At 30.6% G+C, this 18183-nt stretch overlaps 2 protein-coding genes across 2 annotated transcripts; both read right to left on the bottom strand.

Moving 5' to 3' along the window:
- Positions 1 to 4209: 4209 nt before the first annotated feature.
- LOC146924938 (uncharacterized) lies at positions 4210 to 5527 on the bottom strand. Its single transcript, XM_085709916.1, has 2 exons — positions 4403 to 5527; positions 4210 to 4318 (listed from the first exon to the last, which is right to left on the bottom strand). The coding sequence occupies exons 1-2, from the start codon at positions 5200 to 5202 to the stop codon at positions 4210 to 4212; spliced, it is 909 nt and encodes a 302-aa protein (XP_085566042.1). The 5' UTR covers positions 5203 to 5527.
- Positions 5528 to 15582: 10055 nt separating this feature from the next.
- Positions 15583 to 17305, bottom strand: LOC146924937 (toll/interleukin-1 receptor-like protein). Its single transcript, XM_085709914.1, has 3 exons — positions 17109 to 17305; positions 15924 to 16776; positions 15583 to 15687 (listed from the first exon to the last, which is right to left on the bottom strand). Exons 1-3 carry the CDS (start codon positions 17110 to 17112, stop codon positions 15609 to 15611), a joined length of 936 nt encoding a protein of 311 aa, XP_085566040.1. The 5' UTR covers positions 17113 to 17305; the 3' UTR covers positions 15583 to 15608.
- Positions 17306 to 18183: the final 878 nt, after the last annotated feature.

Raw genomic sequence — 18183 nt, 5'->3', positions numbered from 1 at the left:
TAATTGTCCTTATATTTACTAGTGAAGAGGCGAGCAGGTGAGTGTCCAGTCTTTTCGCTGTTTTTGTTGCGCTAATGAATGTAATTATGAACGGTATTTTATATTAAATTTTGATTTTGATGAAAATTAGAAGTATAAATATTTGCGATTTTTAAATTGTAACAAACTTAAAAAACCATGTTTATCTTTTTCAATAACAACAATAATATAATAAATATAATATAAATCCTTATCTTTTTTATTACCACCAACAATATAACATTAATATACGAAAATTTGTTTAATGACATAATTAAAATTATAAAAAAAATCAGCCCAAAATCTATATCCCGTCATATATAATATTGATAATATTGTTCCTATTGTAATGAGATTTTTCCTATTTCAACAGCATTTAATTTTTAATTAAAATCTTAAAATTTAAAATAATACTCCATCCGTTCCTTTTTAAGTGTCGTTTTAGAATTTTAACATAAAAATAGCGAAGTGTATTTTTGCACACTTTTTTTCCTATTATACCCTCATTTTAATCCACTAACGATTTCCTATTTTCTTGCACACACACTTTATCTTTCCAATAAATTTAATATCTTACAAACAATTGTTAGTTACTACTCTCTTTCTCCAACAAATTTCTATTTTTTTGCGCGTTTTATCTTTCTCTCGTAACAAACAATTTTCAATTTTCCAAATCTTGTGCATATTTCTTGAAATTTTTTGCAAGTACTACTCATGTTATTTATATAATTTTAACTCTTCATAGAACTATTATCATATGTAACAAAAAAAAAATTAGTTTGAAGATAACAAGAAACAAATTTTGTTTTAAAACAAAACAAACAAATTTTGTTTTAAAAAAAACAAACTGAAGTTTTTTAAATATATAGCATTAATTAGTTTTATTGAAAAATATAAGAATAATTGACAAATGGTATAATTGACAAATCATACCGTCAAAATACCAAAACGACAGTTAAATAGGAACGAAAAATTCACCCTAAAAAAACACTTAAAACGGAACGGAGGGAGTATTATTAAAGAAAAATAATAAATAAAATAGTTTAAATTAAGGGTAAAATAGGTCATGAAAAAGCCAGTTCAAACTCATGTATTTCAAACTTATTTTCTTTATATATAGTATAGATTAAAAAATTGTCCTTATGTCGTAATCTGCATTATCAAAACTAGCGAAAAGACGGGCCCTCACGTGTCCGCCTCTCCGCTCTTTTTATTGCGCTAACATATGTAAATTATGAACGGTATTTTATATAAAATTTTGATTTTGTTTAAAATTGCAAGTACAAATATTTTTTATTTTCAAATTGTAACAAACAAAAAAAAAACATGTCTATGAGAATCTTCCTAACAACTAATATTCTTATCTACGAGAAACTGACTAAGATTTTTATCTATGATAATCTTACTAAGACAAACTTATGCTCTATGAAAATCTTCCTAAGAACTAAGATTCTTATCTGTGAGAAACTTACTAAGATTTTTATATATGATAATCTTACTAAGACAAACTTTCGTTTTATGATAATCTTACTAAGATTAACTTTCGTTCTATTATAATCTTCCTAAGAACCAAGACTACGATTCTTATCTATGATTCTTCCCTCCGTCTATTTTTAAAAGACTACTTTCATTCTATGAGAATCTTTCAAAGACTAACTTCCATTCTCCGAGAGTATTCCAGAGACTTACACTCATTTTATGAGAATATTCCAAATACTGGCTTTCATTCTATGAGAATCTTCCAAAGATTAACTTTCGTTATCCGAGAGTCTTCCAAAGACTTACCTTCTTTATATGAGAATATTTGAAATACTAACTTTCGTTCTTCGAGAATCATCCAAAGACTTACATTCATTCTATGAGAATCTTCCAAAGACTAACTTGTGTTCTATGATAATCCTATAAAGACTAACTTACGTTCTATGAGAGTCTTCCTAAGAATTAACATCCTGTTATACAACAATCTTCCAAATACAAACTATCGTTCTATGATAATTTTCATAAGATTAGCTTTCGTTCTTTGAGAATCTTCCCAAGACTGATTCTAAGTTCAATTAGGTCATATCCAGCTGTGAGAATGATTTTGTTTGATATCGTTTGTCGTTTAAATGAGTTTCAGTCGACGAACAAACATACTTCGATGTTGACTATGTTTCTGAAGGGATAGTTTATCGAATGGACTTATCTCTAAGATTCTGATCGGTGAAGTTTGAGTTCCTGGTTTATTCTAAGTTCAGTTAGGTCATATCCAGCGGTCGTAATGATTTTGTTTGATATCGTTTTTCGTTTGGGTAAGTTTCAGTTGACGTCTAATGATTTTGATTAATGTGAAGTTGAGATAATTTTTATTTTGCTTTACAATTATTAAAAAATACGTGTACAATATTTAGATTATTGATAATTGTTTGTCATGGGAGAGAGATAAAGTGTGCTAAAAATATAAGAATTTGTTGACGGAAAAGAGAGTGACTAACAATTGTTTGTTACAAGAGAAAGATTACACGTTATATTTATTGGACAGAGAAAATGTGTGCAAAAAAATAGAAAGGAACAGAGAGAATATTCCAAAACGACACTTAAAAAGGAACGGAGAGAGTAATATATATTAAACTAAAAATTAATTTATTTTTATCTGAATATAGTTGGAAATAATTAACATCTTCAACAAGCCAAAGAAAAGAGGATAGTTGCAAAATATGAACTACCTAAATTGACCTTTGCTTCAACACGTGAGTATAATTGTTATAATACTCATCACCTACAGTTTCAATTTAAAAACAGGAATGTCAAAAAAAAAAGGGGGTTATAATACATCAGGCACCGTAGGAGACCCATTGATGTTGCGCACTGGAAACGGCGCCCCCATAGTGAGTCAAAGTGAAAGTACATATTATCATGTTGACTGAAACCCATTAGTTTACTCAAAATGTAGATACATGCTTATATAGCTAAATATCACTTTTTTAATAACAAAACAAACAAGTGCCATATTTTTTAAGGGGACTGCTATGGTGCAGTTGTTTTTATGACTTTTCTGGAAAAGTCGCTTATGTGGCTTAATGGGAGAGTGCCACGTGGATGTCTTTTTAAATCGGTTATTTGGAAATACGATTTTAAAAAGCTTTTGTTTTATATAAAAAATGTTTTTTTAATTTCTTTTTTATTTTTATTTTCATGTTTATCCCTTAGGATTGTGTTTCCTGCTCTGATACCAGGTTTGAAGTGGGGTTTTCAGCGGAATTTTTTCGAACTTCGTTTAACATTTGTTCGATTTTAGTTAATCCTTGAAAAGGTTTTAAGAGTGTTTTAGCTCTTTGTTTTTGTATCTGAGTAAGATTTTCTAAATCTTCTGTATCTCTTAATAGATCTTCAATATATTCTATATGATATATAACAAATTCTCTAGAATTGTAAAGAGTTTGTTTAAAAACAATTCTTTCATAATACAATTCTATTTCAGAGACTATGTCTTCTAGCCTTTTCTTGAAGAGTCTTAATTCTGTTATAAGATCTAGTCCAGGCATATCTAATTGTTGATTCTCCAGCGGAGGTTTTCTTGTTCTAACATTTGATCAGTTTTTATTTGTTTTAACATTTTTTCGATTTTTTCTAAACCTTGAAAGGGTTCTAAAAGTCTTTTTGCTTTTTCTTGCTGAATACTTGTAAGAGTATTCGAATCTTCTATTTCTTCTAATAAATTAGAAATATAACCTACATGGTAGATTATTAAATCTTGTGAAGCAAAAAGAATTTGTTTTAATATAATTCTTGTATTTTGATAATTTATTTCAGAAATTATTTCTTCTAGTCTTTGCTTATAGAGTTGTAACTCTGTTTTTAGATTTAATCCAGGCATTATAGATTTTCAGCAGAATTACCAGCGGAATTTCTTCGAGCTTTATCTTTTTCTCGAGCTTCGTTTATAAGGTGTTCAATTCCTTCTAAGCCCCAAAAAGGTTCTAAAAGAGTTTTTGCTCTTTTCATTTGAATCTCTGTGAGATTTTCTTGCATTTCTTCTACCAGATCTTCAATTAAATCTATATGAGATCTCATTAAAGTTTGAGCTTTATATATTATTTGTTTGTATGATATTAGATCATAATACCATTCTATATCACTTACTAGATGTTGTAATCTAGTTTTAAAAAGTATTAATTCTGATTTAAGAGTTAGACCAGGCATTTTGACTTTTTATAGTCTTTGATTAATCTTATTAACCTGTATCGATAGAGTTTTTATAGAATTATGCAGATCCTTAAGCTCTTTTTCTCTGCTTATTTCGAAATCCTTTCTAGGTGGTTCGAATGAGGATGAAGTATCATCTTCAAATATGGTTTGAGAACTTAATGATTTGCTAAAATCTTTTTGATCTTTGTTTGGTGATGTTATTCGAAGACTTTGGCTTCTAAACAACGGTTTTTCTGTTTCTTCAAACATATTCTTTTCTGCTTCTATCAGAGAAAAACTATTTCTCGTGATATCTTTAAATATTGGTGTTTCTAAAGTAATTAATGGTGTAAATAACTCATCAATATGAATTGTTTCTTTTCCTATGAATTCTATGCTATGATGTGAATTACTCAAAGCATAATTAATTCTGTAGTAAATTGTAAAAGGATGATTACCTTCTTTCATAAATGTTGAATCTTTTAGCTTATAATGAAAAACTATAGATTTATTCAAATCTATATCTTTTAGGGATAATCCCATCTGTAAATTTATATCAAATTTTATCTTTCCATATTTTAGATTACAATTTCCTTTTGCAATTACTGCTTGTTTTTTATTTCTAATTCTAGAATCTTCTAGAGCTATTTCTAGAGGTGAATCAATACCTTTCATGAAGGTACTTTTGATTAGAATTTGAATGGTTGATATATGAATATAACCAATCTTTTTTCTCTCGTTTTCAGAAAATTTTCCAAGTCTTTTATCGATTTGTTGTTTATCTATAGTTGATATAACTATTTTTCCATTAGTTGTTTCAATTGGAATTGCTTCCTCTCCTACCATTATTCCGAATTTTAGAATATTTTTTCTTGACAGAAATTCCTTAAGTTTACTAAACTTTCTTTTAAAATTTTCTTCAGCAGTTAAAGACAAATCTGCTTCTTCAATTTTATTATCTATTATGCTATCAGCATGATAACTAGATGTTCCTTCAAAATATGAAACTTCAGACATATTTTATAATAATTTTGATAAATTCATACCTGATTTTTCTTCAGAAATATGGGTTGTTTTGCTTCAGCAATCTGATCTTCAGCAGTTTTTTCTGCTTGTATTGAGTTTATCCCAACTCAGGGCGAATTCCTCCAGAGTATTACCTCAAGAATTCTCAACTATAGTGTTTTACCACTATAGGACCACTAGTTCTTAAAACTAAGAGGCAAGCTCATATCAAACGATATAACTTATATTGCTTCAAAACATGGTGAATACAAATGAGCTTCAAGGCTCTTATTTATAGGCATAGAGACTTACAGATAGGTACTACGTCTCCATCCTTACAGCTGGCTACAGCTTACTATACGACAAAAGAAATAAAGAAAATACAAAAAAGTAGATTACATAATTGCCTTAGAGATACGGCTTATCTCTAAATGGGTCCCATGCCCACTAGCTTTCTACATTTTCTTCGTTATTTGGTGATATGTCACTATCATACAACGATTCTTTGTCGGCCACGTTTTTCATGTCCTTTGCGCACCACTTGCATTGGTGTCCTTTGTACTTTTGAAAGTGTCGGCAGCACTCCTGTTGGATTGGGTCGGGTAGATGACCCAAGTCTGCTTCAAGCCCACTAAAGTTTTCTTCAAACTTTAGGATTTGCTGAAGATGCTCTTCTTTTGCTTGTTTCCTTGAATCACTATAGACTAGAAAACTTTCTTTTGCAGTAATTACCCTGAAGTTTGGTAATTTTACTCCAAATCTGATGAGAGTATCATAGAATTTTTCCATTTGATGCAGAAAACATTCTGGTCTTGGATCTACATCTCTTCCATCATTTGTTGGATATGAATGATTTGAAATGCCAATCTTAATTAAGTGTCTGGCTTTAATAACTTCATCGTCTTCAAACCATGGATAAGTTGAAGTAAAAGATAAAAAGAATTCTTTACCTTTTGCGAAGCTATTGTTGAACTTATAAGCGATTTCGCCTATATCTTTTGGAAGAAGTTCTAGTTCATGAATTTTTCTTCCTGCATCTTCTTGAAGATACATTGTTTTAATCATTCCACAATCATAGAATGATCTGACTAACTCTTTGCTTACGCCTGGGACTGTTACGGCTTTTACCTCTATCCCGTTGTTGCTAGGATAAAAACATTCTGTTTTTAACTCTTCTGAGTAGTTAGTTAACCATCTCCAGTTTTTGTAGTAGTCTCCAATGGTGACTTCTTTAACAAATTTGCTTTCTCCATAGATAATTCTATCTACAGATATTTTCTTCTTAGTCTCCATTTTTGATGGCTGGACTATATTGTTTGCTGTTGCAACTTCCTTGTAAACAGCGTTGTAGGCTGTTTTTGCTTCTTCAAGGGTCTCATACCCTTTGTATCTGACATTTTTGCCGTTTGTATGTAACTTTGTGGTTTCCCAGTTTTGGTAGATACCTTTCATAGGTCCATCAAAAATTACATAAGCTTTCTTTTTACCTCCAAGTTGACTGTCAATCTTTTGGCTTGTTTGTTGATCAATGGGTTCTTTTTCTTTTCCATTTTTTCTTTCATCTTCTTCGACTTTATCAGCCCAAGATGTTTTTGGTAAATCTGCAAGGACAGTTGTTGGGGATTTCCATCCTTTTGGTTCTATTGACTCAATTGGGATGTTTGATTCTTTTGGAACTGAGTATTTTACATAGTAGTTGAACTTTCCAGAATCTTGACCAAGCAGATCCCAGTTTTCACTATTTTTAGATTCTGAAACTGTTGATGTTTCTTTTTTACACAGTTTTTCAAGGTTTTGAATTGTTAATATCATCTCCCCCTCTTCAGAAAGAAGAGTTTCTAGACGATTTTTTGCAGAGGCAATTTGCTCCTGTTTTTGTCTGAGAGAATTCTGTAGCGTCTTTATAGCTGCTTCCATTCTCTTGTCAGTGCATCTGCGAAGCAATTCTTTTCAGATTTTATATATTCAATATATGGGTGAAACGGTTGAAGTTTCATCTGCCATCTTACAAGTCTTCCATATTTATAATTGACACGAAGGTCATATTTCCAAAATCCAGTTACATATTTGGAATCTGTTCTTAATAAAAATCTGGTTGGAATTAATTCCATTTGCCATTTTGTTAAAACTTTAACACAACTCAATGTTTCTAATTCATGAATTGGGTATCTTGTTTCGGTATCTGTAAATGATCCTGAAACATATTTACAAAGTAAAAGATCTTCATCTTTTATCTTATTTTTAATATTTTCATAAGAATAATCAATCTTAGTATCTTTTGATACTAATTTTTCTGATGAATCAGAGAGTTTGTCTAATTTCTCTTTCGAGCTACTAGACTTAGCGTACTGGGTTGCTCCAGTATCTTTCATTCCTTGTTGATGGGTTACATCATCAACATAGTTTCCCGAATCATCAAGATTCAGTATCGCTTTACCATTAGGTAGAGCTCTCATACAACCTGCCCAGGTTGTTTTATCAGCATCAATCTCAACAATTAAAAAATCATTTTCTGTCGGATTGTATAAGCTGGGTAAAACTTTAATTTTTCTTTTAATAGTTTTTATAGTTAGAGTATCTTGTTCAGTCCATGACCATGGAACTTTCTCAGATATCTTTTTCTGTAAAATCTTTCTTTCAGTTGCCAAATTTTTGAAAAATCCTTCATTGGCAATATAATTCAAACATCCTAAAAATCTTTGAATTTGTTTTCGATCTTTCAATTCATCAGGGAAAGCTTGAATTTTTTCCTGAACATGTGGAGATAAATCGAGGGTGCCATTTTCTTTAAAAATAAGGCCCAAATACTCGATTTCTTTTTTGGCTGATTGTGATTTCTTTTTTGAAATAACAATTCCCTTTTCTGAAATTCTATTTAAAACAATTTCTACATCTTTAAGATGTTGTTCTTTAGTTCCTTTTGTAAAAACTAAAATATCATCAATATATGCCAAACATATATGTTCTAATCCTCTAAGAGCATTATCCATAAATCTTTGGTATATAGATGGTGCTTGTTTTAGTCCAAACGGAAGGACATTCCATTGGTAATGACCTTGTGGACATGAAAAAGCTGTTAAAGGCTTAGTTTCTTCTGAAAGTCTGATTTGATAGTATCCTGATTTTGCATCAAAAGATGAAAACCAATCACATCCTTTTATTTTTTGCAAAATATAATCCTTTCGTGGTAATTTATAAGAATCTCCGATTGTAGCATCATTGAGTTTCTTATAATTTATCACCATTCTAGCTTTTCCTCTTTTTATTTCATTGTGATTTGTCACATAAAAAGCGGGTGCCGAATGTGGACTTGCAGATGGAGTAATTAACTTCTTTTCTTGAAGTTCTTTTATATCCTTTTGAAATTCTAATTTATCTTGCACTGAATAAGGCATTTTATACTTTACATTAATCTCCTTATTAGGGTCTCGCAATTTAATGGTAACAAGTTCATGATTTGTATTTTTCAGATTATCCAAAGGATCTTCTGAACATACAGCATCAAGTTTTTGTTCTATTTCTTCAAGATTTAAAAATAATTTTCCTTCTTCCCAAATACTCTTTAGGTTTATAAGATTTTCAGAAATTAATTGAATAATCTCATTTCTAGTTATAATTTTTGTTGTTATAACTTTTGTCTTTTCTTTGGGGTTTGCTAAATTTTTCCAAAGTAAAGAAATAGTTTTAACATTTTGCACAAACGGTGCATATAACTTTAAAAAGTTATTTCCAATGATTAAATCTAATCCTGAATCATGGAGATAAATTGTTGGTATGAAGAATTCATAACCTTCTATAGTAATTGAGATATTTTTCAAAACAAACCATATTTGATGTTTTGACTTATCTGCAACAATTATTTCTTTGGGTTTTCCTAATCTTTCCCAATTTCTTGATATGTTTCGTTTTCCAAAACATAATGTCGCGCCTGTATCTAAATAGGCTAAAATTTCCTTCTTACGAAGTTTTATTCTAATAAAGGTAGCACTAGGGTTTCCTTTACTCAAAATCTTGGTTTTGCTCATCTTCGGAATCTGTACAAAGTTCATAGAAACTTTGTTGCTCCCAATCAGAATCTGAGTCTGATTCTACTGGTTCATAACCTATTCTATAGATCATGTTTAAAACTTGTTTCTTTTCTTTAGAAACTTTCTTTGGACATTCATTGGCATAATGTCCTGTTTCATGGCATAGCCAACATGTGCATGATTTTTTACCTTTAGGACAGGTTTTATTTTTTCTAGGGTACTCCCTTTTTCTTCTATAGAATCTTTTCTTCCTATGTTTCTTTTTATCATAGGAAAATCTTTTAAATTTCTTTCTTCTAGGATATTTTCTTCTTTTCCTAGTTTTTTCACAACCATATGCTCCAATTTTTCCTTGGATTCTATCGCAGCACAAACCTATTCGTGCATCTCGTTTTGATTGTTTCTTTAGGCATTGTTCTTGCATCCAATTTCTAAGGATAGAAATTCTAGCTCCTAAAGTATCTTTAACCGTTCCTGAGGATACTGCACTTTTAAATTCGTTTTGAATTATTTGGGACATAGACATAGGTAATTTTTGGTAAAATAACTCGACAATCTTTTGGTTTTCTCTAGTGTCTTTATTTAAATCGTAATATAATTGTGAAAATTCACAAATATAATTTTCTATGTAACAAGGGTTACATATGGATAAATTCATTATTCTCCATAATTTTTCAGTGTTAAAGGCGGTATTTGAATCCACCGTATCTTGCCATCCTTTGAATTCATTTAAAAGCCATTCAAAGATTTTATTAATCATTCCCATACTGTTTTCTGCAGTTTGTTCTTCTTCAGGTTTTTCGGCCAGAAATTTATATGCATTACCTTCTGTTCTACACAAAAGATAATTAAAAATTTGTTTTGGGCTTAAACCTTTTAAGTCACTATCTAACTGTATCTGGATAGTGTTTTTATTATACCAACTTCTTATGGCTTGGACAAGATTGTCAACACAATCAATATTTAAAATTCCACTTCCATCGTTTACACTATGTTTGGGAATATAACTCATAGGAATTTTTTGATATTTGGCTTGGGAAAATTCCCTATGGAATTCTGCATTCCAATTATAAGATGGTCCTCTTTTTGTTCCTGAGCTTTCGCCCATTTCTAATTGTTCTATTTTAACGAAATTTCCGTCGTCTTTTGAATCATCATCGGAACTAAAGTCGTAGATAATATCTTCTAGATCTTTAGGTTCAGGTTCTTCCTTAATGGAATCTTTTTCACTTATGTCTAAAGTAGCCATAAGTTGATCTAATTTTTCGAGTTGATACTCTATATTTTCCTCTATACTCATTTCTTATAGTTAGAAAATAGAGTTTTTTCAATTTCTTCAATCTTTTCTTTATTCTTCCCCCCTTTTTGAAGAGAAAGATGTTGTTTACAACAGTTTTTTATCAGATAATTAATCATATCAGTGATATTATTTAACTGAGGATTAAAAGAATGATATATATGAGGATATTTATTATTCTCATTTTTATTGTAACACGGAAAATCTTTTTCCATATTTTCCCAAGTTTCATGGGGTCTTTCTAATCCTTGCTCATAATCTTTTGTAAACAAATTATTTTGTTTATAGATTTGAGGTAAGGTTTCAAGAAAAGAAATCTGTCTTTCAAATCTCTCATTTAACTTCTTGGTTTCGTCAAGCAAAGCTTTGACTCTGGTTGTGAGTGTATTATTTTCTTCACTCATCTAGCTATTTCTTTAAGTTTATTCCTTAAATCTTGAGCTATTCCTTTATATTCATTATATAAAAAATGATATATAGTTTCATGGCTTTCATATAAATATTTGTCTAAAAAATATTCAGCCGTTGTATCACACCATCTAATTTGTGCTTTAACTAGTGTAATATCTTGATAATTTGGACATAATATAAAGGGTTGTAAAATACATTTCCCTATTGGTCCTTTAATAAATTCCATTTTTATTTAGACTTTTAAAGCCGGTTTTCCACAAACTGATTTAAAATGTTTGACTTTATTGGAAAAGTCATTTGGGTGACTGTACCGTAGAATTCTCCATTTTTTAATTGCTACAAAATAAATAGCCAGTTGCGATACGACAAAATGGCATAGTGGTCCCCTGTTTACTTATATCCATCAATCACCACCAACCTCGTAGTACCCAAACAAAATAAGGATGCATACTTTGAACAAGTCCCGTCTTATAGACAATTGGATTGATGGTCAGTGGCTACTATGGTTTGCAAGGCCACAAGTTCATAACCCCTCTCTTGACATCTCCGTTAGATACAAAAGTTAATTAATAATACCAGAAATGCTACCATCACACTCTCTAACACACTCCAATAACATAAAGCCACGTCATCCATTTTCTTAACTCCTTTATCTGGTAACCGGTTCCACAGGTGGAAGGAAAATAACATTATTTTTTCTTTCTTTTTTATGAATTCAACTGCTGGTTTGTCATCTCCAAGGGGTCATGAGCTGCAACCACAACCCATGTTTTTTTATACATGGGTTCCGTTCTTTTTTTATATATGGGTTCCATTCCTCTCATAAAATAGATCTGGGTTATGGGTTATGATTACATATGAGTTTAATTCATCTAATAAAATAGAATTGTGAAGGATCCATTTCCATTTCTCCCCATTCTCGTTCTCAATTTCAATACCCTCCTTCTTCTCCTGTTTTAATTCAATTTCGTTTCCAATCTCTAACAACAACCCCTCTTATCAATTTCTGGAATTGCAACCTAAAAGAAAAGATGAAAGTTGAGGATGATGCAAATCAGAAATGGGTCTTCTTAGTACAGCACCGTTACTTTTGAAGGAGGAGGATATTATTGATGTCTTTAGCACCACCACCACCATCCGTACAAAAGAAAGTCAGTGAGGAAGATGGTGAACAAAAAAAAAAATAATGTTTTTTTTTTTTAAGTTAAAGTACTTGATGTTTGTACCGGTTGCAGGTTAAATGAACAAAAAGAATGGGTGATGTGGCTAATTTTTATTGGAGTGTGTTAGGGAATGTGACCCTAGCATTTCTCTTAATAATACATTTCTACCTCAAATTCACAATAGTATGTTTGTTGAGGTAGCTCTCACAATTTTGTTATTTGTAAAAGACATGTTGAAAAATGTGGATATAAACTTAGGGACGGATGCAAGTTTCAGTCTACGTAGGCTTGTGCACGAAGTTCTTAATTTCTTTTTTTATAGTAGTATAATATAGTAAAAAAATTGATATTTTGATTATATAGTCCACACATATTACAAATTCTTTCTCTCTTATCCCACACATACAATCACTTGACACAACAAGTAACAACATAACTTTCATGTTTCTAAAAATAAAAAACAATAACTTGTTATTATGAAATAAAATTATCACAAACCTTTAAATGGTTTTGAGAATATCAACAATTATAAAGGACAATTATGATTTATATTTCTTTTTTCCGGTCAAGTAGCATAGTGACGATAAATTCATGTCAAAATATCTCTACCAACTAAGATATGTTCACGGATGCTACAAATTTATATATAAGGTGCCCATATAAAGTGCCCCCACTATTCAAAATTCCTGGATCCGTCACTGTATAAACCTCTTAGTAGTGATTCATAAGCATGCTATTTTGATGTACTGGAACAATAGTCTTCTAGTCGAGGTTAAGGGGATAAAGTGCATGTAAGTTACGCTCCTCCTTCTGACGCCAATGTTTCAACCTCAAATCTACAACGCTACGTTTATGAGGTATCGTTCATTTTTGACCTTGTATGAGACCTCATAGTTTTGCTCTTTGTAAAAGATGTTGCGTTGAGTTGAGAAGTATAAATGTTGTATATAAACTACCCTTAATTATCAAATAACGTAGAACTATTTCGGTGTACCGAGTCATCATACTAATTAATTAATTTCACTAGTCAATTGTTTTTTTCATTGGCTATGTAACTCTTATGTACCACTAATGTAATTCATATTATCTCATATATGTTGTACGAGAGTCCAGTGGTCGTGTTAATACCCTGGGTCAAAGGGTTCAAACTTTCAAACTTCCAAATTTTTACCTTAAATGTGTATATCGTTGTTATATTGATCTCTGAATGTGTCAAAATTGCAAATACATTCATAAATGTATCTATTATTAGTCATTTTAATCATCATTTTAGTTTTTAGATAGTCAATTTTATTCTAGAATATGTTTTGTCATTGTCCAATACTAAAAAAAAAAAATATGCGCAGAGGATGTGTTCACAATTTTGATACACTTAGGGTATAATAAGAGTCTCTTACACATTCATGGACCAACATAATTGTTTTCACATTTAGCGACAAAATAAAAATTAAATATTTAAAGATAAATATAGTAAAATTATAAATGTTAATATATATTTATATTTATTTAAGAAAAATTTCCACATTCTTACATTTTTTTTTTCCATTATAGAATACATTTAAGATAAATATAGTAAAGTTATAGTGTTAAGATTCCTTTGTTAATCTTCCAAAGAAACCATTGTAAGGTTTATTTTTCCTTGCACTGCAAGTAATTGGGCTACAGAAGGTTGAATCACAAAAGTGAAATGTATTGACTCTATCAATGACTATATTGAACATTTCAATTAGAAGACAATGAGACATTGGTAAAGACATAATAGACATTAAAAATAATCGTTACAGGAACTACACTGAAGAATGAGGTACTTGCTTACATAGTGATGTCTTCAATTTTTTTAGCTTCATTTCTATAATCTAAGTTTTTATGTCATCTGTTCAAATAATGCTAACCTCCAATTTTGTACTCTCTCAAAGTCATTTGCATATATAATTTTTCAAAAGGAACATCACTAGAAATATTTTTCTCAAATAATGCTAATGTGTGTGGTCAAAAGGACCTTGCATCCATGACCATTAGTACCATCACTAAAATTCCTATATCCATTAGCTCAAGCCTGGGTTGTACATCAATGTATATTTGGGTTTTGGCTCACAGTGAAAAAATAAGTCAAAAAAAAAAAAAACTTCAAATACTTAACTTTCTCATCAACTACTTCCACCAATGTTCTTTTACCAGAGCTCTCTTCCAATGCAATCCAATTATACACCAATCATAATCTTCTAGTGCCTCTAAAAGTTGATCCAAAGCCATTTTTGTCGATTCGAAACACACATTTTCGGTTCATTTAACCATTCTAAAATAGAATAGTTGACTTTTTATGCCTTAACTTTTGTCAACATTGTGAGTTTTAATTCAATTTAGCCTATTATAATAGGTTACTTGTAATGAAAGTAAGAAGAGTTAATTAGAGTTGAGAATGTTGAGTTCAGAACGTTCTGTACTAATAGCTAATAAATTTTAACTATTTGTTAGTGATATGTTGTTAAGAAACAACCATATTTTGTAAAGTGCATAAATAACACTAACGTATGTGAAAATAAGCAGAGAGTGTAACGTGTTTCGTAACATAGTGAATACAGTGAGAATTACAAGTGAAGTGATCAATTGAGAAATTTTATAAGAGTGCTTCTATCTCTCTCCAAAGCTTTCTCAAACAACTGTATTTTTTATGGTATTCTTCTTCTTCTCTAGTAACAAGTGTGTGAGTGAATGTGCAAAGTTAATTACACCAACAACTGGCATCAAGAACCCTAGTTGGATAGCATAGATTCAGTAATGGATCAAGAACGTGGGTACTTATGTCCACCGATGTGAAAGACAAACCAAACTTTACTAAAATTTCGAAATTGCCACTTTGTGTATCTTTACCCTCAGGTATTTTTGCACTGCTGTGAAAACCCTGATGTCAAATGTCTTTTTTCTACTAGTGATCCAAGAAGTATTTGGTTTGCAGAGAGTGTTGGAAATGGTGCAAGGAGGTATCCAAAAGGAGGAAGAGAGTACTTCCTACGAGGAATCCAACAAGAGATCGAATATTAAGAGGATTTCTTATGAATGAGAGTGGCATGGATATTTCATGCAATGTGATATTAAATCATATTTATTTTCAGCTGGTCCAACCGAGTCTTTAGTAAGATTAAACTGAAGTTTCTTAAATGCAAATTCAATACTTGCGCACATGATAGATGAACAATTATAACAATAAAGGAGTTTTTACGACTAAGTTGCTTACGATTCATTTCTGTATGATTTAAGTCAAATTTTAAACTTTTTTGTTGGAAACCTAGTTTTTTTTAAACTGATTCAATGAATGAAGAATACAAAGGGTTAAGCTTATACTATACAATAGTGAAGGAAGTGTATTTGCTAACAAATTACTAACTAATTCAGTTAAAAAATTAACTTCCTAAGTAGAAGTCTAAATATTACAATTTCAATCCATTTCATAACAAACAACTAATTGCATACCGTTGTCTTGTGCATGACTTCATTATAAGAAAATTGGGATCCTTCCTTCTAGTCCGTTTGTATACACAAACTATTTTTAATATCATTGGCCTTTTTCACAATCTCTCCAACTAGTTTATATTCGGAGCTGCAAAATTGAAAGAAATATTAATTCATGTATGCACAATGTTTTCATCTTATCCATTTAAAGAATATAAAAAATTAAAATTACTCTTCACAAGATACAAAATTGCAACAAAACATTAACAACACACAATTCTGCATGCCTAACAACATTTTAACAAAAGTCATTCTTAAAAATGTTAACTAAAAGACCAAGTTTTAAGATAGGAACTTAAATATTTGAAAGCATGTCACATATACCTACAATTGGAAGCTATTCCTTTCAAGTTAGCAACTTCAGATAAAGCTGACCTCCATTCCATTACCTTCTCAGAGTCATTTCCAAAATCTTCTTTATGCTTAGCCATGGCTCTTTCATAGCTGTTTTTCTGATGCCTTACATCGGACGGTTCTATTTTGTAAAAGATTGGCAAAACCTTTTGGTTCAGCATCTTTTTACAGTTAAGAATAGTGACCAATTCATCTAGACACCAAGGAGAATCTGCAAAGTTTTCAGAAAAAACAACAATTGAAATCCTTGATGCCTCAATTGCTTTGACTAGAGATGATGAAATTTCGTCCCCGCCCTGGAGTTCCTCATCATCCATGAAGGTCTTGAACCCCTTCCGGCACAAAGCATCATAAAGAAAACCTGTAAAAGACTGACGAGTATCTTCCCCTCTAAAACTGAGGAAAATATGCCATTTAGCAAGTGAGTATCTCCAACTATCTAGTGATGCTTTTTTAGGTATCCCTTCACATTTCCTATTTAGTGCCTTAATTTTTTCATATAATTCATTAAATTCATTCCATGATGGCGGTTTTGATTGTATTGTAAGATTCTCCATTTTTTGCATGACTATGTCTGCTTCTTTTAGCCACTCAAACACAACATCTCTAACCTTTTCAGTTTTACGATCAATTTCTTCAACTTTTGCACGCGCACGATCTCGATTTGAAATGAGTTTCTTCTTTTGTCTTTCAACTTTTATATAGCATTTGCCAAACCAATCAGATACACGTTTATTTCCATCAACTTCATCTACCACCTTCTTTACCGCATAAGTTACAAGAAGACAACCATACTGAACAACAGCATAGGGTTTTTTGCTTGCTGCAAAATATTATTAATAGAAACTAAATCAGCATAATTTTACCTATATATGTATATTAAACTTATAACAAAACTTAAAATGATTTTACTTATGTTGGACATTAATGCGTTGGATTTCTCCACGACTCATGAGTTATAAGGATACAACTCGGTTGAACTTTTTGATCTTTCTCAAAAAACTATAAGATTTTGTTTTTTAATTTTCAACACTATCAATTATACATCTTATGCGTGTGAGTAAATAATCATCCAACAATTTATCTATCATCCAACTTGTCATGTGGGAAACAAAAAAGAGAGAGGAAAATTGAGTGAAAGGAAATTGAACTCACACATGTTGCAGCATGCAGAAATGATGTAATGTAAGAGTGAAAGAAAATTGTCTCTTAATTAGCTTCAAACCAAAATCAACAACAAAGGATTGGAGGCTCAGAGCAGATAAGGTATATTGTAAGTTAAGTGTGATATGAACCCATTAATTCCCCATCTATACCAAAATTATTATCAAGTGTATAAGAAGCTGACTTGTCAAATTGGCATCGTTAGAAACTTCCAACTTATTGCATCGTTAGAAACTTCCAACTTATGGTCAATATATTTTTGTTTTATTGAAATTTATAGTCAGCGGTGAAGCTAGCAAAAAATTTACGCAGAGGTCAACTAAAAAGAAAAAATAAAATAATTTTTTTTGATGGAATTTTTTTTTTAAAACCAACATATTAAATTATTCAATTTTTGTCTCAATTTTTTAAAATTTTACAAAAAAAGTGTTTTTAGTCTTAGATTTAATCTATATAACAAAAAAATTAAGGACTGCTAAAATATTTAAAAATTTCTAGTGCCGTAGAGACTAAAAACAAAGTAAACCAAAAATTAGTCAATACAAGTTAGCTTATAGCAATTGACAATAGCTACTATTTAAAAAAGCTGGACAAAATGTGTTCCAAGAAGTCAATTTTATTCATAATTGATTGTTTACAAAATAGATTAATAATGTTTTTTTTCCAATGTAAATTAATAGGTAATTTGCAAGAAACTCATTGCCCATTTAATATTGTCTTGATAATTTTATTGTTGAATTTTTTTTCTCTATAGTTGTTATTGAGACCGGAAGTTCAAAATCAATACAAATGAATCTATCAATCATGTAGTAATTTTTTAACTTTCTTATCTATGTTAATTTTCGACAACCGAACTTTTTTAAGATGGTTCAATGTTTATTATTTAAGATAGCTAAATATAAATCCATACCTACCAACTCAAAAATAATATTGGCTACCCTTCCACATGAAGGGATACGCCCCTGCTTATGTCAATATTGGTGATTATTCCAGGAGACCACGACTGTACCAATATTTCCGAGAAACTTTCAACTTATTGGCATCGTTAGAAACTTCCAACTTATTA

This window comes from Medicago sativa, chromosome 5 (assembly GCF_051527215.1).
Source record: "Medicago sativa cultivar Bolivia chromosome 5, Bolivia_mono, whole genome shotgun sequence".
NCBI classification, from domain to species: Eukaryota; Viridiplantae; Streptophyta; class Magnoliopsida; order Fabales; family Fabaceae; genus Medicago; species Medicago sativa.
Note: the sequence above shows the minus strand (reverse complement) of the source record. Positions and strands in the feature narration are given on the sequence as shown.